We start from the raw sequence: 24,338 nt of genomic DNA on the forward strand, positions 1-24,338 counted from the left end.
AAGAGTCAATGTAGTATGTCACTGTACTTTAATGTATCAAATACCTCTTACTTTCTACTTTGCAATAATCATGTATTTCAGTGAATTGTCAAAAAGAACACTATTACACAACTTTTAAGTGTTGCTATATTTCGTCTCCCTAAGTAAATCTTTGATTTGATGGCATCATAACTTTTGTCTTTAGGAAGAGTGCTGCAGTAGGCATATGGCTTTCAAGAAATAAAGGAAAAACTGTAACTGAGGCAACTCTGTAATAGTATGTGCAGTATTTTCAAAGGATTTTTACTCTAAAGTTTACTGCAGCATTCTTCCTGGAGACAATATATTTTCCATTATTGTATAGTACTTTTACATACAGATAGATAGATAGATAGATAGATAGATAGATAGATAGATAGATAGATAGATGTAGATATCTAATACACACAGGCATCATACACATCACAATATGCATGATTTCTACTGTTGAACCTTCTTTAAGGCTTGCAGATTTACTGTCTGTTCAAAGTGTCAGTAGCTCAGCTGGTATCACTTTCACCTTTAGTGCTGGAAGATCAGAAGACTGTGAGTTCTAGTTCCACCCCAGATGCGTGGCTTAATTTTCCATTACTCACAATATAGTGCAGCACAAGAAAGGGTGCTGCATTTCTGAGTGTGCCTCCTTCAGAGGAGATGTTAAACTTGAGCCTCATCTGCCTGAGTTGGTGGTAGCTGAGGTGGATGTGAAAGATCCCACTGCACTTATTGAAAAGAGTGGAGTTCAGTGCCTTGGCCAAATTTCCCCTAGTCAGCGGGATGGTGAAGTTGATAACTACTCAAAATGGAGGAACTGAAGCACCTTAGGGTCCTTTAGTCTTGTTCATTAGTAAAGGCAAAGGGAATTATGAGAGTGTCAGGTCAAGACACTTGAAGAAATCATGGCCGGGGTAGTTGATGTTGATCTGTAAAGTATGTACATCTAACCAAGGACATTTTGGGCAACCTGGGATTAACATGGTTAGGCTTATAAAGGGTCTAGGGCTGCTAGCCTAGTAACCTCCTATGAACCTATGAACCTATGAATAGGAACAGCAGCTGCAGTCTGGTATGTGCTAAACCAGATGTGATGGTTGAGTCATGGCTGCACTAAAGACAGAGCTTCCAGTTTATCAATTATTCTATGCCTCGCACTCAACTATGGTCACGACATGTGGGTCATGACTAAAAGAATGCAAAAACAGGTACAAGTAGTGGTAATAAGGTTTGTCTGCAAGGTCATTGGGTGTACTCCCTATGATAAGATGAGGAGATTAGTGATCCAGTAGATGCTCATAATGGAGCTGAAGATTAATTAGATTGAAAGGATTGAACTGACTGGGCTTGGACATCTTATAAAGACGCCATCTGGGTAACTTCATCTGAAGATGTTCCAGGCATGGCTGACTGGAGAATGCCCCAGGGTGGCTCATGACATGCCGGAGAGAGTATATTTCTTCAGTGACCTTACTTGGAAAACTGGGAATGGAATAAGTATTATTTCTGTTTTGTGTCTTTCATACCATCAGATGACCTCTGGACTGGCAGGATTATCACAACTATCTTTTACTGGCATGCAGCTGCATGATATTTTGAAATGTAAATGACTATAAAATGGGGCCCATCAAGTAAACCCATCCAATAACCAAACCCATGGTCCACGGGACCCTACATCTGTTAGTGCTGTTTATTGTCATCAAATATCACAAATGTTTAGTAATCCAGAAAGTACCCATTCCATGCCTTCATTTAGGCCCCATTGTATTCTTAGTGCTTTCACATTAAGGTGACCTATAAAAGAAGCTAAAACTGTATACACCACAATCAGTGGTCTGTGTATGGACCTCTCTGACCATATGAGAATGATCCACTTAGCACAGTGGCCATATGAGGGTGATCCACTTAGCACAGTGGCCTGGAATCACTTCATATTATTCTGCTATAAAAATGCAAACCTTTGTTTCATCTCATTTCATTCATTCATACTTTTGTAACAATGTAAACCTCTGTTTCATGTCATTTCATTTAAAGAAAGCAGGAAAAAAGAGCAATCAGGAAAGCATAAGAATAAAATAATACATTAAATGCTACTACATATGTTAACTAGTTTTCCTAACATTAGAAATAGAGGTAACTTCAACTGCCTTCTGATCCATATTCTTTACAAAAAAGAGATCTGAATATCACTTTGTCGTGACACATTACCTTCCTTTATATGACTCTGATGCACAATACTTAGTACTTACACATGTATATTGTATTATTGCACCTTGAGTTTGGGGCATGGGTGAAAAGGGTCAGCTGATCAGTCCACCTACCAGTTTAATAAATAGTAAACAAATAAATATGTATACATGCACGTAAATATCACACAGAAAGGAAAATATGCAATAATGCCTAAGTTTTGGGTAGTGAGTTCCTGAAGTGACAATATAATTTAATGTTCTGGCCTTGCCTATTTGTAGACTTTATAGTACAAGATGTACTGTGTGACTTATATTCTTCATAGCGTCTTTTGCAACTCTGCAGCATAATGATCTGCAAGACAATGATATAATGAAACCTGTCTTCATCACAGTGTAAGGTTTTCCTGTTATAAAATATACATTGTCAGGTAACCTAATGCCAGTAAACCCATTTATGTAAGATGGGAGATAATGGTATGAGGTGATCTGTCACTCTCAACAAAATAGTAAACGTATAGTATACAGCTTCTCTTGGATCAAAAGAAAAGCTCATTGAAATGTTTACACTGCTATGTTATGGACAGAGAATGGCATCAACAATTAAAATAACATTGTTGTTAAGTTTAGGAAAATGGTATATTATCAATAAGGCATCCACAGAAGGCAGCCTCAGGATTCTGATTCTATAGATGGCTCACCATAAAGTCACAAAATATATGATCAAGTCACTGAGTAAGTTAGGGGAGAACTAGCTCCTGACTACACTTAGTATGTTATGCAAAGAAAGGTGTACCTCAAATGACTGGAGAATAAGCAGTCCACTAACGGTGTACAAGAGCAAAGGGGACATCCATGACTATAAGCAGTACACAGTATCAAACCCCTGTCACATTGCATGAAGGTGCTGGACAGGGTGTGTGATAATCGAATACACAGAGACCTAGAAAAAAAGATGGGGGATGCAACACAACCAACCCAATGCTTGTGAGACAAATAGTGAGAAGAATTTGTAGATAAGAAAAGAGTCCAGATGGACATTCCTAGACTTGGAGAAAACATATGACTAGATTTCAAGAAAGCTGATTTGGGTGTCCATGAAACATTAGTAAAATTAGTGCAGGCTGTGTACAAGGACCCAATGACAGAAGCAAGAACAGTATATCTATATGTGTATCTATATATATATATATATATATATATATATATATATATATATATATATATATATATATATATCTATATTTATATATACACAAAGCTGAGCCCACTACTGTTCATGGTGGTGATGGGCTACATTAGGAAACCAGTCAGAAGGGAATGAATATTAAAGTGCTGTATGCAGATGATGTGGCATTACAAGTAGACTCCGAACAGAAACCTCAACAAATGATAGGGAACTGGAATACTATACTGCGGTTCTATCAGCAGATGGGAGAAATCTGAATTTGCTGAAAATTGATATTTAAGGGGGGAAAATATAACAGGTTAACAGCCTGAAGTATATGATGGAGGAATGTTAAGGAAAAGAGAAGTTTGAATGAGGAGATTAAATCTAGTATGAAAGCTACTATAGTCAACTAGCATAAAGTGTCAGGGTAGTGTGTTATACAAGAAGATGAAAAGTAAGATGTACAAAATGATGGTGCAACCAGTACTGCTCTATGACAAAGGAACTTGGAAAGTGAAGGCAGAGCAGGTGAGGACCCTTGAGGTGATGGAGACAAGGTGCCTGAGATGGGTGGTTTTGATGCACACTGTAGGACAGATAAAGAAACAAGGCCATCAGAGCAGAAGCCAAAGTAGTCTCAAATTCAACAAAAGGTTAAGGAAAAGAGATTATAGTGACTTGGTTGCATGTGCAGGAGGCAGGAAGAAGGCAAGTTGAGATGAGGATGTCAAGCCAATAGATGATTACAAGACAGAAGACCAATGGCAGTTAGATATGACTGTCCAAGAAGGTAGGATAGTAGCATTGAATTGACAGAGGTGGCAGCAATCAACACCACCCAGTCCCATATAGAAAAATGGGAAAAAGGGGTCAATGACTATGATGACAGAAAAATTGCTGAAATTGTGCTTGATTGTATATCAACGGCTGTCATTTTGAAGATGCAGAAGGGTGTTTCTTGCATTCACACATCAAATGTTGAATTCCTTCATGAATGTAATTACTTTTAACACTGAACAGTATACATTTTAGAACATTTAAATCACCAGCCTTTATTCCTGCTTTGAACATGCTGTAAGGTATATAAACACTATGAGAAATGCTGTAAGCCACAGATTCATGTTCTTTGTCCACATTTTGTCCAAAAGCAACAGGAGGCTAGGAACAGCAGTTATTGTCTAATGTTTTGTTTTTTTGTAAAAATACTAGATTCTTCACAGACATTAATAAGTGAAGAAAACCTGGAAAAGTATTATGAGTTGATGAAATCATAATAAAGGTCAACAAATAGTGTCCAAAAGACAAATTAGTAGAGTGAATATGCTATGGTGGCATAATACACCTATCTATTTATCTAGAGTGAATTTTACTGAAATATTTCTGGAAATCCTTACGAAATCATTGATAAAATTCTTCCACAGCTACAGAGCCAAGTTACTAACATAAAGCAAGCAGTATCTAAAGCAATAATTCACAGAAGTTTGACTTCATGGTGCACTGTTAATTTATCTGAGCTGTATACAGATAATTTAGTACAAGCAAGGATCATCAAGTACCACCTTTTCACTTCCAAATGGTGTGTGAGTCATCTGTCACTGAGATCTCTATTACATTTGTTTTATTTTTTCATTCATTAGATCTGTAATTCTCCCAGTGTACAAATATGCCCTCCCCACTGTATCCATACAGATCCTTGTCTCACTGTTTGCCTAGTTCTTTAACTCTATGGGTTTTCTTATAAACTCTGAGTCCTAAAAAAGAACCAAACCTTTTCTTTCAAAGATTTAACATCAGTTTCTGTCACTGTCATTCAGATACCATAGTAATGGCTTGCAATATCCGAGTGCAACTTAGAATCATACTTATTCCGTGTGTCATATTAATCAATACAATGTAAGAAAAACTGCTGTTTATTGCAATCTGTCATCCATATCCCATTGCATAACTGTGAATGGCAAAGTCATACTTCTGTGTTGTAAGCATGTCTAAGTCTTGGAGTTGTAACTGCACTGGTATCTGTAAAATGTTTTCTGAGTACTAGCCCATTTTAGATGTACAGAAGATTAGCCAAACAAATAAAGTTAATAAACAGCCAACACATTAGGCAAGGAATGACAAGGCTTTACCTCAACAACATGAGTTGAAAATCCTGCTTGTGACATTTCTAGTCCAAAGGACATTTCATTCTTGGTGCCTAGTAAGGAAAAAAAGTAATATGTTAAGTTAAAATCAGAAGGTCAGAAATCTTGTTACTAACTATATTTACAGCTGCTACATGAACTTAGATAGATTGGGAAATCAAGGACACCAAGATTTTGCCTGATATACACTGAAAGGCTCATATGCTAAGGAATGTATCTTACATAATGATATCCAAATTCAATATGTGTGTATTACCAGGAATGAGCTCTTTAAATAAGTATACATTTTGTTTGTGAAGCACACAGGTAATGCAAAATAAAGAATACATTAATTAAAAAAAAAAAAACAGTGATATTAAGTGTTTGATGTTTTAAGGAACAGAAATTAATTACTGAGACCATTGTTCTATTACAATCAGTCAACTGAGGCATACACTGGTAACAAAGTGGATAAAACTGTTGGGAATTCAAGGACATGAAATTAAACGGCTTTGATGTAACTGACTGGAGTTTGACTTTGCAGGACTGATGTACATTTGTGTGAAGCAAATCAAATACTTTGCTCTGGCTATAGTTTACATAAAGCAACATTAAAATACATTATGATGGTCATTATTTTTATCACAAACAGATCACAGGGGTGTATACTGTCAATAGGTATACTATAAATATATATATTATATATATATATGCTAGATGTGTGGGGTGGTAGTATTGAAGTCTAAGAAACTGACTAGTTGTTTGCATTGTTTAAATTATATAAATTTAAGCTTTCTTTTGTGTGAAATGAATTGAATACTTACGATTGGATGTATATGTATGATACAATATGACACAGCACATAAGCAGTTACTATTGCTAATAACAATAACAATAATTATTAAAAAATTCACCAAGAAACAATCATACTAGGTGATGTTAATATCGACTGGTCCTCCTGTAACTCCCACACCCCAAACCACCATTTAACCTATAGTTCTCTCAACTACTCATCACCAACATGGGTAGATAAAGATAAACCAAAAAAGCAGTCCCTCCTACTGGATCTCCTACCAACAGACCATTCATATCATCTCTCCTCTCTTCCTCCTCCCAGTCATCAGTGACCAACTTCCCACTTTATATTATATTGCCACAAGTAGATCATTAAATCCACCTCCCCCTCCAATAACAAAAGAATTTAAGAATTTCTGACTTCACTTCAGCATTTATCAGCATTTACTCCAACTGCATGACTCCCACACTCCTCCTGGACAGTGCCATATGACACTAATGACAATTTCCTAAATCATCTACAGCTAAAGCAAAGAGAGAAAGCCTGGGACTTCAAGGCATCAAAAAAAACTCAAAACTAATAGACACAGGAACTAAGGAACTGGAATGAGCTTTCACTTTGAAGGTAAATCTTTGTGTGATGAGTTATAGACAAATGTAATACAATTTGAAAGCCAATTGAAAAGAGTAATTTGTGAGACTGAGGTTCCTTTTTTTGCATCAGAGAAGGAAACAAATAATTGGTCAAATTTTCTGAAGTCTTTGGTCCTATGCAAATAGAAATCTTGTTTTGTTTATGCACGTTGATGTAATTTGCATTTGCTGCCGCCTTGCTATGATTGGGAAAGAGGAAAGGTTTAGGTAGTTTGGTTTATGTTTTTTGGAGAAGAGAGAGTTTAGGTAAGGATGGTTTGTACAGATAAGTTTATCCCATGAAAATTCAATATGGTGGTTTAAATAAGAAAGATTTCAACTCTGATACCCCTAGCTAGCAACTCTATTACCCTTCTAGCAGAAGTTATCAGGAAAGGAATGGAACTTGAGGTCTGAAGATGAAGGGAGGCTAGGAAGATGATAGCAAGAAGATAAGAGAAAGCAAAGAGAAAAGGAAAAGGGATTTAGAAGGGGGAAAGGGAGGCTTAAAGGGAGGTCTTAAACACACTAGGAGCTCTAAGAAGAAGGCAGAATCACCAATGTATTTTAACAAGAACAAAAAGTGATCTATTTGTAGCCCTGCTAGACATAGTGCTGAATAACAATGTTTTGTTTTTCAACAACAGAAGTACTTACAGAGGTTGGCATGGCTATGGGCATGGCCTGTGCCCATAGCTATGCCAACCTTTCTTTGGTCCAATGGGAACATACTTACGTATTAACTAATAGTATGTATGGTAGATATATTGACTGGTATGTCAGATTTGTGGATGATGTTTTTTTGTTGTGGAATGGTCCAGAGGCAGAGTTGAATGCATTTTTTACCTACCTCAATAACACCACTGGATTTCTTAGATTTACTTCTAAGTACTCTACTACTGAAATGGACTTCTTGGACATCAAAGTGAGGAGAGATGACCTGAACCACATTAGAACTATTCTATTTAGGAAGCAGGTCAGGAAGAATACGTTCCTACACAATACTAGTATGCATCCTAACCACACAAAGGTAAACATTATTAAAGGCCAAGTATATAGGATCATGCGATTGTTAGTTAGTTAGGTGTATCGTAGATGCATGGTTGGAGTAATAGGGCGGTAGATGTAGACCCTACTTTGACGCACGTACTACAGGTGAGGTGGATGGACAAGTTATTGACAGAGAGGTGGTCACACATAAATACAGAGGTACAGACAATACACTTAGGATGCCACTAACATTTGCAAGCAACATAAATGTAGTATGTGATGTTGTTACTAAAAATTGGGGTATTCTTTCCAGGACTGACAGCCTACAAGGTATAATTGGGACTGAGCCGAGCTTCACGTTTAAGAATAATAGAACATTGAGAAATTAATTATGCTATAGAAGTGCCACAATCAATACCACTAACAAGTCTGACAGATTGGGTACATCTATGTGCAGGGACTGTACAGCCTGTAAGCACATACATAATGGCAGCACATTTACACATCCCTTTATGAATTTTAGCTACAGTAATAATTTTTATGTTGACTGCACTACATCAGATGTGGTCTATTTTGCATATTGTATAGCATGCTACAGTTTCTATATAGGCAAGACTAATAGATGCCTAAAGGATAGGATCCTTGAACACTATAGAGACATCAGAAATGTTAAAGAAAGTAGTGCTATTGCCATGCACACTAAGAATACAGGACCAGAACATATCTACAAATTTTTAGTTTTACAGATATTGTCGGAGAAACAGAGATGAGGTAATTTATCCAGTGATACAGAAGCTGCCGAACAGATATGGATCATACGATTTAATGCAGATAAACCTCCGGGTTTGAATCAAATGGTGTTGCTTAAACCATTTTTAAAAGCTCAACCATTGAATGGCACGTCCAGTATGTATATATATATATATATATATATATATATATATATATATATATATATTTTATATTTTTATACTTATGCTTGTCTATATGCTGCTTTTATGTGCATGTAAATACACAAGTATATTTTAGCATTAATTTATATATCTTTCACTATTTATATTACGCCTATATACTCTTAGCAAGGCACATGCATTAGTACATATACTCATTGGTATCAAGTCAGATGTATTTTGTACACATTTTTTTTCATAGATATATTTTATATATTTTTTTATATGTTTTTTGTATGTATTTTTTCTATGCATGTTTTAACAGTATCATTAGCTTGGACAAGGAATGTGTGATGTAAGATATTCTTATTGCATTATTTAGTTTTATATTTTTATTCTGCATTGGCAGCTGTGTTTCCTTTTAATTAACAGTGATTAGGGTAATTGCTTGTATCACCATGTTACTGACTCAAGTATTTAAGGGAGTGTGGAATTTCAACAGTTGTCTGATGAAGGGGTAGATCCCTGAAAACGCTAACCTGTGTACTGTTTGTACTGTTTAACTTAAAAAAATCTCCTAGCTGTGGTACTGTTGGTGCTTCTTTACATTGGTAGCAATGAGAATTAACCTGTTTCCTGAGCATTGTGCTTTCTGAATTACTCTGGGTATGAGAGGAAATGGAAGAAAGGCATAAAGAAGTCCCGAGGGCCAATCATGAGCAAGATGGTCTCTCGGTGTCTCCCCCGGAGGGGGAATTAGGGTAAAGACGTTGCTGCACTTGGTATTCATGGGAGTGGCAAAGAGATCACAGCAAGGCTGTCCCCATGTTTGGAAAATCATTTCCACTACATTGTGATGGAGAGACCACTAATCAGGCATTAGGATTGCTCTGCTCAGCTTGTCCGCTATCATGTTGGACTTCCCCGTTATGTGCATTGCAGTTAGAAAGTGCTGGGAAGAAACTGGCCATTGCTACACTCTTAGGGCTTCTTGACAAAGGGGTTAAGATCTGGTTCCCCCCTGCTTGTTTATGTACCAAACCACAGACATATTGTCTGACTGTATCGCAATAGTCCCTAGAGGGAGAGAGTCTTGAAGTGCTTGCAACGCAAGAAGCACTGCTCTCATCTCTAGAACATTTATATGCAAGTGAGCTTCGTGTCCTTGCCATGTACCTTGAACTGTTCTTCCTAGATAATACCCCCCCACCCTATCTGGGAAGTGTCCGTGGTCACTGGAGCTATTGGTTGATGTGGAATGAAAGGTCTGCCTATTGTCACGAGTGGAGTGTATCCACCATCTTAAGTCGTTCTTGCAAGATTCCATTATTCTGATCAGATGAGACATCGGAAGTGTTGAAGTGGCCATTGGAAGAACAATAGCCATTGAAGAATCCTCATGTGCATTCTGGCAAGAGGGACTAATGCAATCATGGAGACCATTGTTCCTAGTAACCTTAGAATTATCTTTGCTTTCACTTTGGTCTTGGGAAGGAGGTGAAGTATTTGCTGTCTGAGTGCTAGAACTCTTTCTGTTGGAAGACATGCTACCATAGATGAAGTTTCTAGATCTGTGCTTATGAATGTAATATGTTAACAGGGCAACAAGGCAGATTTTTGAAAATTTACTGTAATGCTCGACTGATTGCAGATGTCCAAAGTTAGGTCCCTGGCTTGTAGTAGTAGATGCTTGGTGGTGGCAGATAGGAGACAGTCGCCTAGATAGGGAAACACACAGAATCCTAGATGTCTCAGGTGAGCCATGACTACTGCCATACATTTGGTGAACACTCTGGGGGCTGTAGTGACACCAAAGGGCAGAGCTCTGAACTGGTAATGGCTGGCTCCCAGCCAGAAGTGTAAGTACCTTCTTGATGTCCTGTCCATTTGTATGCAGTAGTAAGCTTCTTGAAGGTCTATCAAGCACATCCAATCATCTTTCCCTAAAAAGGGAAGTATAGACTGCAGTGTCACCATTCGGAATTTTGACTTCTTGACAGATTCATTTAACATGCTTAGGTCAAATATGGGACTCCAGTCCCCTGTTCTTTTTGGCACCAAAAAGAATCTTGAGTAAGTTCCGAATCCTATTAGGTCTGCGGGGACTTCTTGGATGACTCTTTTGTGGAGCAACTTTTGAATCTCTATAGTTGCTTGTTCCCTTAGATTGGGTGGAACATCTGGGATTGTTTTGGTCTGTATGACAGGGTTGTAAAAATGGATGGAGTATCCTCTGGATATTATATTTAGTACCCAATTGTTGTTTGTAATATTTGCCAGGCTTCTGGGTACATTGATAGACTTCCCCTGATTGCCTCCAGAGTAGCGCAGTTGGGCCTTCTTTCAGGAGCGCTGATAAGGGCGTCCTCAAAAGGAATCATGGTCACCCTGGTTTCGCAGTCCCCCTCTGCATCTGGGGTGTCATCTACCATTATTACCTACCCCTCTGCCCCTGGGGAAGGTATCACCCCATGTGCCCTGGAAAAATCTCTGGGATCTTTTGAACCACATCTTTCCGCTCTTCTGGCCTTTGGGATAAGGTCTTGAAGGTACAGAAAAATGTACTCCAATTGCAGAGAGAGTTTTCCCTTCCTGTTTCACCGGGTTAAAGTGTCTTTTACTTTGGCTCCAAAGAGTGAGGAACCATCAAAAGGGGCATTAGTAAAGGTAGACTTAAAAGGCTCTGCAAAATTGCACAAACACATCCAGGAGTGTCTCCTAAAGAAAACTCCAGAACCCGCTGCCCTGCTTGCTCCATCTGCTGTGTAGGATATGAGCCTCATGGAGGAGTTGACAGTGGAATTTAAGGTGGATAGCTGGGAGGAGACCTTCTCATTCACACCGGCAGCTAATGAACCTTGTAGAGTATCTCCTAGCTCTTTCAGTAGATCTCTTTGTAGCCTTGTAAAGTGGGATAAATAGTTCAGCGATAGCAGTGAGAAAGTCGCTGAAGAAAAGACATGCTTCCCGTATCTGTCCATCATTTGAGAGTCTTTATTCGGAGGATGAACAGATGAGGAAGTCTCTGCAAGTTCCTTCTTGGTGGCTGCTGCCACCACTATAGCATCTACAGGTACCCCCTTAATTAGAAAATCCTTGCCCAAAGGAGCTGTCAAAAATTTGTTTGGCCTCCGAGGGACTGGTTCCATAGTGTCAGGTGACTCCCCCATCTTTCGATGAGACACCCAGGAAGCTGAAGGTTGAGACCCAAAAGCCTTCAGGTACACTGACTCCTCGTCAGAAGGGGTGGTGGCCTGCCAGCTGCCTCTTTGCTTGAGGATCTCTAGAATATCTTCAAATGAGATATCATCAGAGGATGCCCGTGGGGACCCTTCTGACTCATCGAGGTCAGTGCCTGACGTGATGGACTTGTCAGGGGAGTTAACATGTTTCCTCTTGCAGGTCTCTTCTGAGGTGGCTCCTCAGAAATATATTCTGGGGAGGCCTCAGAGGAGAGGGATTCGACCATTGGAGGATCCTGTGGCTCTGGATTTCTGCTGACCTGTGGAATGGGTGATGCCGAGACAGTAGCCGGTGCCTTAGGGGGATGAGTACTGGTATCCCTCTGTGGTGCTGAATTGGTAGACAACACACACCTCATCAGCTCAAAGGTGGATCTCGTGGGCTCTGAAGACTCCCCCAGCACCGAAGAGACAGACAAAGGCAACGGAGCTAACAAGATCAGACCTGAGGCTGATGTGGGAGCCATGCTAACCCAGGCAGATGCTCCGAGGGGTAGACTTGGCATCGAAGAAGATCAGAGCCGAGAATTCCCCTCAGGGCTGATCAGGGAACCCCGGCTCCCAGACTCTTCAGACGGAGCCGAGAGAGTCAGAGCAGATGTCGGCTATGTGAACACTAAAGGAGGTCCCGGAACTGACGGGTTCACAGTAGACAGTACCAAGCACTCCGGCTCTGAAGGACCAGCTTGGCTTGGAGGAGGAACAACAGTGGATACAGTAGGCTCTGAGACCAAATGGGTGGGAGCCAAGAATAATTTAGTCAGCGCCGGCGACTTCAGGAGTCTGCACTTCACCTGTTCCACATCATCATCAGATAAACTTCTGGCAGACCCGGAAGATATGGAAGGAGAGCGAGATCTATGAAGGATTGGTGATCTCAGCGTTGGAGAAACTGGCAAAATATCAATGGACTGGCTCTGAGGGGAGGTATCTTGTGGCTCTGAAGGCTTTGGAGCTAAAGTACCAGGCCTGTCAACCAAAAAGACTTCCGACGGCTCCAATGACTGTGGAGCCGAGGAAGTAGTGGCCTTTGAAATTTTAAGAAGTTTGACTGGCGGCTCCGACTGAGCTGATGTATCCTTTTTTGAGGAAGGAGATGAGGAAGAGGAAGAAGAACTATGAATGGCTTCCTCAAAAGAAGGCTTTAATAGCCCTTTTAGAATCAACTTGTTTCTCCTTTCCTGAAGAACTCTAGCACTTAATGAATGACAAAAGGTGCAGTCTTCTTGGAGATGAATGGCACCAAGACAATAAACACAAATAACACGTCCATCTGTGATGGACATTTTTTGCAAGCACTTTTGACATTTCTTAAAGCCTAAAGGCTTATGTTCTTTCTCTTTTTGGTCTTTGGACATTTTCAAGTTAAGACCCTAAAGGTGACAGCAAAAACAACAGCTAGAAAGTTCTTTTAACTAAGATTAATATGCTAAAGCTACACCAAAGGTTATTACAGGGCAACACAAGGAGAGACAACCAGGGGGAAGAAAAATAGAACCTCTAACTCAAACAGTTCTATATTCCAGACAAAACATTAGAACAGTACAAGCCCTCTAACTTAAATGGGCAAATAGCTCTCTAACTTAAATGAGCTATAAGGAGACTAACAAATGAACAATAACCACTACACGGAATACCAAAGGGGGCTAGAAAGTGATGGCAAAAGCCGTGCAAAGGGGAAAAAACAATCACTATTTAACAAAGAGCAGCAAGGAGACATGAGCTAAATTTAATATGACTAAAAGCTAAATATATGCAAATGTAACAAGTTTAGACAAAGGTAATAGAAAAAATATTTCAGAATTTAGCCACGGCCAAGATGAGCACATCTAACCTCATAAAGTGGCAAATGAGATCTGTGGAATTGCACCACTGCATTGTGGGATACCTTCTTGCCACGAGCGAGGTTTGAGACTTTCAGCTAAGTACTGGGCCGAGTCAGACCTGAGGATGGGTTCTGAACCCCATCATTGTAAGAATGAAGGTGAAATAGGACAACATTACATTATATTGTTTATTGTAGCACACTGTGCTCCTTATAATATATTTAAATGTTTTGCTTATTTCTTAGCCTTTACACTGTACCTTTTTTATGTTTTGACTCTGTACTGTGCTTTATTATCATGTATTGTATTTACTGCATTTGTTGTACTAACCTTTGTGGAGCTTTTCTCCCGGGCCTCCACTGAAAATGGGATCCATGCCCAGTCGGACTTTTCCGGTAAACAAATGTAACATAAAATAAATAAATCATAATAAAAGGTCAATGATGTGCTGTGGCAGAAGCAATATAATAAAGCATATTGTATTTGTTGAAATCCATGTAAAATGTCTATTGCTATGGTTTATGCTTTCATGTGTTTGTGTGAGGGGGATATAATAGTGTATTTAAGACTAACAAGTTGACGATAATTTTCCCTTTCCATCACAATGAGACATCATCATTCTGCACAATATTTAGAAAACAAGCATATTTTTGTTTGGTTGAGCAGCCTTTAGCAATCAGGGGGTTATATATTTTTACAGTCATTGTGCACAGTAGGTATACATTTTTGATGGTATCAGTAACTTTCAGTGGGCATATACAGTTGAGTATGCACATGACACTCTGAGGGTGCTGGATATAATGCAGTAATCCTGCTCCCACATCAGTCAGGAAGGAGAGTATGGTTGGGTTCTATAGGTATTATACCCATCTTTTGGCTTTAGTGAAGTAGCCCTGTGGACTGGTTAGTAGAGTATCAATAGCATGAGAGTCACAAGGTGTGTTGTAGGTTTTATGGCTGTACTGGGTAGGTCAGTGGTGATATTGACACTTCACCTGTGAGACCTTGGGCTGCCACTTCCATAATCAATTGCATAGGAAGCCTTCTGAAGCTACCTTGGCTGCAAGAAACTGGAGTTGGCCACCAAAGAGCAAGGTTACAAAGGCTTTAGAGGGTGGCCATTCAATACATTTGGCATATCTTAACATAGCTTTAAATGCATCATTGATCAGGCCAGTTATCGAGTTGAGCACCCCTTTTGAGATATATCTCACTAAAAATCAAACAATTTGAAAGACCCCAAAAGCCTACCAGACAATTTGTTTCAAAGTGCCACTGCAAATTATAAGTAAGTTCTTCTTTTCTAGCATACTATTCCAGTAATGGCCTTATGAGATTAAACGGTAACAGCTTAGAGAAAAATATGCAAAGCTCCAATAAAGATAGACTTTAAATTAGCTCATACAATATATGTTCAGTATTTATTTAGTTACAATAAGCAAGCTAACAAACTATTGATTTAAGTCATGCAATCTTTGTGTTTGTATTTTTATTCACATGACTTTCTGCACTTATATTTCAGTATGTATCTTGTTATGCATTCCTTCATCTCATTTTATGCTCCATCACAAGGAGACCAGACCAAAATGAATGGGGTTGAACACGTGTCCTTTACATTCGTGCACATGTGAAGGAAAGCAGAAGCTAATCTAGTGAACAAGATTTGAGTGAGACAGGAATAAAGTAAGAGGAAACAAGGGTGTTAAGCAACGAGAGGGACAGACTGCATGAGAGAAGACCTGTGACAGGCAGCCATGACCAATGAAAAAGAATTGAGAAAGATAGTGACAGTTGACATGATACCACATCCCATGTAGAAAATGAGGAAAAAAGAGGTAGATTTTGGTGATGATTCTTGATGGGTTGTGTTTTATTTTACTTCTTTTCTTATTTCACATTTAACTTGCTTGCATAAAACAATGCAGCATTTCTTAGCTACTTTACATGATCCATTTCTTGCATTCTTTATTCTTTAGCTTTATTGACCTTTTAGTGGCCTTTTTTCAATTTAAGGCCTTTTTTCTTATTCTCTAATTTTTGTCTGCTGGTAATTTTACAAGATAATATTTTATTTTTAGATAATTTCCAAATAACATCTCTATTATGTTCCCTGAAATAATCCATCCAGTTTCACTGTGACAAGGCAGAGACTACCTTGGGGAAATACATTTTCACTATCAACTGATCTCTGTTTTGTAAGACTCATTTACAAGAGGAGGGAAGCTGTTTACCTTCTGTATTGCAGGATACTATGATATGATCATGTCCAAATAAGGGTGGTAACAGTTTATATGAAGCTTTTATAGATTTAGTCTTTATACATAAAACATTTCAACTATTGCTCCAAGTAGATTCTTTAATTATTCATTGTAGTTATTTTTCTTTTAAGAATCTTTGTGAAATACCCTTGCCATCAGTGTAATTTGATTAATAGTTTTGGTGATTAAATCATGCAGTGATTTCAAAATATCATCCATAAAGGAATATACAACTGCTGTCATTAGTGCAAACTTTCTATAGCTGCTCTTTGATGATGGATAAACACATACTATTTTTTACATTTTCTTCTCATAATACAACTTTAATGACCATTTCAATGATAAACCAGTTCAAGTGTCATGAGTCCAAAGTCAATACAATACACTACGGGCAGAATTACAGCAAATAATTTTAATGAACTCATTAGCTCTTTTGTTTCAACAATTTAAAACTTCATCAGATGATTCACAGTAATTCCTTCAACAGTGTCTTTTATTGTTTTACCACTGTCTGACCTTATGCAGGAGAAACAAGGATCCTTAAGTAAAACTACGTACCCAGCTACTGATAGGGTCCCCAGTGTACTACCTTTTTGTTTTTCAAATGCAATGTTAATGACAGCATTATGTGTAGCTGTGATGAAGATGTTTGATGAATAGGGCACAAGCGATACTAAATACTTCTAGCACTTCCAAATTCAAACAACTCCTAAAGAAACACCTAACCAACAACTGGCTTTGCTCTTGTACCATACCAGGCTGACATATGTCTCTATACCTCTAAGACTTTCTTATTTTGACTGTCTATCTAACTCTATTCAGTTTCTCTCCTATACTTTTATCCTGATCCACCATCAATCTATTTCTTCACTTCCCTGTCACTCATATCATTAAACTCTCTTTCCTTAAATCTATAGTTCATGTTACTATTTCTTTTTCAGGATTTATTAATGGCTTTTCTTATACTTGAATGCCATCTCTTATACTTGAATTGCATTCTATGCATTATGTATTCTGAATTGTACACTGTGTATTATATTATTTGTTATATACTCCTTTTTTACATAATTTGTTGTTAAAAATGTTTTTACTTTTGACTACTGTTAAACTTTATTTCATTTCTGTAAATTTTGTTCAGTGGAGCTTTACTCCCTGGGCATCCCTTTTAAATGGGCCTTTGACCCAGTTGGACATTGCCGGTAAACAAATGTAAAATAAAATAAATAAATAAATAAATAAATGTATCTGCAATACGTAATTATTAATAACAACTTGCTGTTACATCTGCAATTTTTCCCTATAAAACCATTGCAAGAGGGTAGACAGGGAAGTGGAAATTAGGAGTAACCATAGTCTATTTGAGGACCTGGATATTTTCAGGGTTCCTAAAGTGCTGTTTTTGTTATCATTTTTGCTGGTTTATACTGCCACTTCATGAAGAATAGCCCTTTAAAGCCAGGAAGTTATAAGAATTTTGGGATATATGGGAATGAAATTTTTGCTTCAAAGCATTGTCTTTTTACTCTTCCCTTTTAGCCTTTCTGAATGCCTTCTGTCAACACCCAAACAATGACTCACTGCTTATGGAATTTCCACATTTATATTATCAGGTAAAAGTGGTATACTTAGCTAACTATGCCATTTAATGGTCAGAGCCATAGTCACTGACCTCACAGAGACATTTCATGTGTTGTATGGGCACAATGTAATATTTTGCACTGATTTGTCTGTAGTGAAAACTACCTTCAAGTTTTTGTCATTCTACAGGTACTGTGACTACTAGTTAATACAATATGGAATTTTCTTAGTGAGTAACACTACATTAGGATCTCTTGGGGAGGGATAGCAATGACAAAGATTTCTTCTTGTATATGAGGCGATAACAGATACCTGACAGCAATATTACAACAGAATACATTAATTTGATGACAGAACGGGAAAACAAGCCTTGGTAGTCTACCCTTTAACTGCATTCAGCATTCTAAATTTCCTCTACCCCCCCCACTCCCCGCACATGTTTCCCACATGTTCCATGTTGTCTTGAATGTTTCTATGGATTCCCACTCCATTACCCATTTAAGTAATCTATTCCAGTGGTCCAGAACTCCCTCTATAAAGACACACTTTTGGAAATCACGCAATTATTTGATCTCACAGTGTGCTGCCTGTGCCCCCTCCTTATCCCTCTGTTATTCCTCTTCAAGATGATGCCATCACATCTCCCTGACATGATCATGTCACCAGTACCATGACTTTTCTATATCTTCTGGTACCTAGTGAGAAGATTTGTAGATCCAGTGGTCTTTGGAAATATTCTCCCCCCCTCCCGCCTCATAAATCATTCTGGGATATTTATTTGGACTTATTCCACTAAACTGGTATCCATTTTTTTGTATGGCCTGCAGAATGGAACAAAATATTCATGGTGTGGTCTGACCATGGCCATAAGTTGTGGAACCATTAGCTCTTTTCTTCTGAAATCCATAAAAATGTACCTCAACTTTCAGTTTGCCATCGTCCTCCCAATCCATTCTTAGTGGTCCATTCCAGGTGTGAGCGATACCCACAGGTCTTTTTCCTACTCTTTGCTATTAACATCACTCCCAGGTTCCCCAGCTAATACTTTACATCAGCATTGCAGAACATTGCATTTGTCTGCACTGAAACTCAACTATGACTTTCCTACCTACCTGTTTTCAAATCATTCCCTAAATTTTTTCCCCAACCTCAAGTGCTGCATCTATCTTTGTTTCATCAGAAGAGTGGTTGATCCTGTTCTCTATTCCCATAGATATGCCGTGGACAAACATCTTAAAGAGTACTGGATGCAGGACTGTGATACCCCACTTGTCACTTTCTTCATTTCTGCATCCATCAGCACCAGTTGTCCTGCCATACAATTATGCTGCAGACTGGTTCATCAGGCCATATCTCTCAACTGTCCAGATTTTTGCAGAATGTCTAGATTTTTACCTCATATTTTTGGTTTGCTCCTCATAAAATTTGTGATTTTTGGGATTTTTGCGGCAAATCAGTGAGGACTGAATTCACTAAGTAATGACAAACATTTGAGTTTCAGACTTCATATCCTGCAGAAAATGCATGGTAGCACAACACCTTTCATTCTAGCAACTTTCTAAGTTTTTAAGAGTAATATTTAAAATGTGGACCTAATTTTGGGGCTTTGTCCTCCCATTATTTTTGCCTTTGTCCAGATTTTTTGTGCTGATAGGTTTACAGCTATACATCAGGCTCTTCCTACAAAGTTCTAACTCTTAACTAAAACCCCATAAATAACTAACTAGTCAAATTACTAGTTGTCCACTAATCACATTGATGCTAAAACATCCAATGCCCCCTTGTGAGGGATGTTGGGCCCCCACACCTCTTTTTGAAACAAACACACATACACCCCCCCACACACACACACACAAACAAACACTATGTTTCACCAAACCATGGGAAAACAATTAAAACACAGTTGGAAAATGGTAAAATAGATGAGCTGTAACTCAGTGAGTTGATGTTTACGGGTTACATTTCATTCACACATAAGACATTAATCAGACTTGGCCTTACCCAACAAGTCTTCTGATTAGTTGCCTGTGTGGGACTGAGGAAAAGGCCTTGCTAAAATCAAAGCAGGCAATGTCTGCAGGTATTTCCCAGTCAAGTTTATCTGTATACTAATCATAAAACTGCTTTGGGGAATCTGTGCATGCCTTTTGTTCATAAACCCATGTTGACTGCTGTCATGGAAATTATTATTCTCCATGAACACTCCCAGCCGTCTACTCTGTTTCCATGCTTTTCCTGCCATGGCTGTCTAAAGGGCCTGTAGCTCAGCAGAATTTTCCCACTTACCTGTTCCCTTGCATAAGGATTTTTGAGGACTCCAGGAGATAACCCAGCAGATCCTTGTGTTATATCCATTCTAACAGCAGCCAGTTCCCTCTCTCCTTCCTACCTCTCTCTCGCTCTCTCTCTCTCTCTCAGAGTATCTCCCCACTTCTGTCCCAAGGTATTCATTCCATACTTCTGTGTATGCTTTTAAATGTTTTGACAAATTGTGCATATCAGACAGGGTACTGTTAAGCCTGTCTGATTTTTAACAGGGTGGTGGAAGTCAGAGCTGCATATGGGGCAAGAGGCACCCTCAGCAATTCCCTAAGTGGCACCCTTCAGACATAATGGAAACCTAAGATAAAAAAAAAAACATTTGGCAGTTTGGCCAATAGCTCTTTCCTATCATTTTTAACACACACACTCTGAAGGCAGTCTTAAGTCACTATGATGTTAATCATAGCTGTTTAAATGATTATTGATACTTGCACACAACAGCAACAACAATAAAGCACTTGTACCACTGACGTGCAGTGACAAATTGATACTTCCTCTACAGTACCAATTGTGCCCTCTAATAACATGCCATGGAAGTCTCCCACTTGGCTCTGTTCTTAGTACTGTTTGGTAGCATTTTTGGCAAGTAAGATGGTAGCTGATGGCCACAGATTATAATGCAGAAGTTACAGCTTTGGTGATATTATGTTGAAATGTACTACTGTACAGAAAGGAAAGTATTACACTGCAGCTTAATGGTATATCATGACTAGTTATCTCTGTCTGTTTATACAGAATTATGGTCATAAGGGATCCACGGTGGTGGTGCTGCGGTAGCGTTGTCACCTCACAGTAAGACGCTGTCCAGTTCGATTCTCAGCTAGAGCATCTTCGATTCTCAGCATACTTCTGTGTATGCTTTTAAATGTTTTGACAAATTGTGCATATCAGACAGGGTACTGTACAGCCTGTCTGATTTTTAACAGGGTGGTGGAAGTCAGAGCTGCATATGGGGCAAGAGGCACCCTCAGCAATTCCCTAAGTGGCACCCTTCAAACATAATGGAAACCTAAGATAAAAAAAATACATTTGGCAGTTTGGCCAATAGCTCTTTCCTATCCTTTCTAACACACACACTCTGAAGGCAGTCTTAAGTCACTATGATGTTAATCATGGCTGTTTAAATGATTATTGATACTTGCACACAACAGCAACAACAACAATAAAGCACTTGTACCACTGACGTGCAGTGACAAATTGATACTTCCTCTACAGTACCAATTGTGCCCTCTAATAACATGCCATGAAAGTCTCCCACTTGGCTCTGTTCTTAGTACTGTTTGGTAGCATTTTTGGCAAGTAAGATGGTAGCTGGTGGCCACAGATTATAATGCAGAAGTTACAGCTTTGGTGATATTATGTTAAAATGTACGACTGTACAGAAAGGAAAGTATTACATTGCAACTTAATGGTATATCACGACTAGTTATCTCTGTCTGTTTATACAGAATTATGGTCATAAGGGATCCGCGGTGGTGGTGCTGCGGTAGCGTTGTCACCTCACAGTAAGACGCTGTCCAGTTCGATTCTCAGCTAGAACATCTTCTGCGTGGGGATATGCGTGAATGGGCGTACCTTCATTGAAGGTTGTGCATCAGGGCTGGTAACTCGGCACGTAAAAATCAACTACCAATCATTAGCGGACCGGAGTGACCCCTAACCGGGAAAAGCCAAAAGACACAACAACATTAAATAGATTAATTTCTAAACTTTGAAAACTTCAGTCATGCTTAAAATTCTAAATGAAGATTTTTGTTGTGTTCTGAACAATAGTAGTATTTTTTGAGTTATAGTTACATATACATTTTAGGCAATTCATTAAGTCAGTAACTAATTCTCAAACAAAACCGTGGGATCAGCAGCACAGCTCAGCACTTACTGTGTTAAAAAGTCTTCACCATGCCTGCCAAGTATGAGCAATGTAAGCCACAGCTTTTCAGTTGGCCAGCAACAGTACTTCACAGCTTCATTTTAGCAGTTTAATAATATAATAAGTGATGTTCACCCACCTTCCAAACTAAATATCCTTTCGCCTAGAGCGTCAACAATGTCCTTGAGGGCTGCTTCATCAGTAACTTTGAAAAAATGCTTTTCATCTGGATCACTGGCTATGAACCTTATTTCATTTAAAAATGCTTCTGGATTTATTCCTCTTCTGTTGTAAGATCCAAGAACCTACATTGTAAATGGAAAATATGTAATAAAAATCACAAGTTATTTGCATGAAAAGCTTTAAAGTACTTATTACAGCTGTGATTCATCATCGAGTATTTTAGCACTTTCAAAAAAACAGGATTGATACATAAATTCGAATGGAATAAAAATACCGCAGTATAGTGTCTCAGTTTATACACATATGTAGAAATAGTAATGAACAATGCATTGTGCAGTAATTTGTCTGGTTGGTACATGCAGACTTAACTTTTTTCTCTCTTCATTTCCCACATTATATTCCTTTTCATTTTCTTCTTGAAAGAAAGGCAATAAACCTCTCTAGTGTGCCCCTGCAGTATGTTCCTACCTTCCCTCTTCCGCCTTCCCCTTTCTCAGCTGTGCCATACCATCTTGAATGCACTGTGGGTTTCACCTTCTCCTCTCACTGCACTAGTCCTGTTGATGGGACAAGACTCCTCACTGTGGTGACGTATATTTAGAGGTCCTGCAAGTAGTTACCCCCTGCAGTCTTCTGAGTGGACTCTTCCTCCTTCTTCCATGTTTGTACTGTTCAGGATGACCCCTTTAAATTTCTGTCACACTACCTGTCCTTTTTGTTCAAGGAGATACCTTTACATCTATAGTGCCTCCCCTTTTTGGTCTGTACTGAAAAAGGGACAAACTCTTCTAATCCCTGATCTATACTTTCACCTTTATCCCATAATCTTTCTGTTGACTTTCGTCTGGACTCCTTCTAGAAGTTTTAGGAGATTCTGTGCACATAATCTTTAGGTCTGGCATACCAGGAATCCACAGAAGTAGAAGCATTAATAGTTTGCTTCTGTATTTTTTGCCTATGAGATGCACCCCAACATTGCTTGCTGTTGCCAGTGCCCTCTCTTTCTCTCTCTCTCTCTCTCTCTCTCTCTCTGTGTGCCTAGTAATCCTGTTCATGTATTACAAACACCTGCACAACCTTTTCATGCTCTTTTGCAATCAGCTCCTCTCCATCAATCTAACTGTTAAACACCAGGTTCCAAATGTATGTTCATACACACCAAAAAGCACAACTACTGTAAAGTCAACTGAAATTTAATTTCTCAGATATATTCACTTGACAAACAAGGAACACAGCTATATAAAAATAGATAAAATAAACTGGCTACCAGAAACTTGCAGATATGCCTCCATGTTAAACTCACTAACTTTTAAACCACTTATAAACAGACGAGTATTTTTTTGTTTGTATATGCAAGAATAAATAATGCAAACTCAACAATAGTCTCCCTCAATAAAGAAGTCCATCAAGGATCAATACTGCCCTCTTCATCTTATTTGTCAACTCTCACCTATGTGTCTCTCAACTTTTTAATGATCTTGCAAAACAAATGTTGGCATCCTGAATTGAACCAGCAATTCAACAAAACAATCCTCTGAACTAAAAATCTGATGCATCAAATGTACAGTGAAACACACTGAAATCACACACACACACACACACACACACACACACACACACACACACACACACATACACATACACACAAACACACACACACATACACACACACATATATATATATATATATATATATATATATATATATATATATATATACCTAAAATAAATCACCTCCTACTAATCTTTTAGACATAAACCTGGACAAGTTATAACTAGTGACACTGCTTGTAAAAGCTACACAACAGGAAGAGTTACTTGAAAACCTGCACCCCACCTTCTTTCACTTCTATTCAAGTATCCTTAGTCACAAAAGACTATTCCTCTGATTCACAACCTCTACATGTTCTGAATGTGAAGATTGTGAATCATCCATTTGCTCTAATGACTTTCTCCTAACTCCTGTCTGACATTATGTCAGCTTGGTTTCTTAACCATAATCTGTTCCATGTTCTCAACCTTATACCGATTTTTTCTTTGAAAGTATATGTTTAATTTCCTACATTTATACAACTTTATATTTTGTTGTACTCCCACTTAATGTTAGATCTGATGTGAATGCTGTTGTACCTTTTAAACATTTGCTTTTCTTTCTTTTTAATCAACTTCCTTATTTTCTATGCTCCCAGGCTGAACGTGAAAACAGTCCTTTGAGATCAGAGTTCTACCCTGGATTACAAACTGAAAAATAAAGTGAAAGTG

General features: G+C 38.5%; 1 protein-coding gene across 1 annotated transcript in view; it reads right to left on the reverse strand.

The window, feature by feature from the left end:
- The window catches only part of ITGA11 (integrin subunit alpha 11), a 1,670,941-nt gene that overhangs the window by 870,380 nt on the left and 776,223 nt on the right, over window positions 1-24,338 (reverse strand). The window contains exons 9-10 of the mRNA XM_044077667.1: window positions 22,033-22,198; window positions 5,496-5,563 (exon numbers count right to left, since the gene is read on the reverse strand). Coding sequence (XP_043933602.1) covers window positions 5,496-5,563; window positions 22,033-22,198 — 234 coding nt within the window. The remainder of the gene's footprint in view (window positions 1-5,495; window positions 5,564-22,032; window positions 22,199-24,338) is intronic.

Source organism: Protopterus annectens, chromosome 7.part0 (genome assembly GCF_019279795.1).
Source record: "Protopterus annectens isolate FY-2018-M chromosome 7.part0, PAN1.0, whole genome shotgun sequence".
NCBI lineage: Eukaryota > Metazoa > Chordata > Ceratodontiformes > Protopteridae > Protopterus > Protopterus annectens.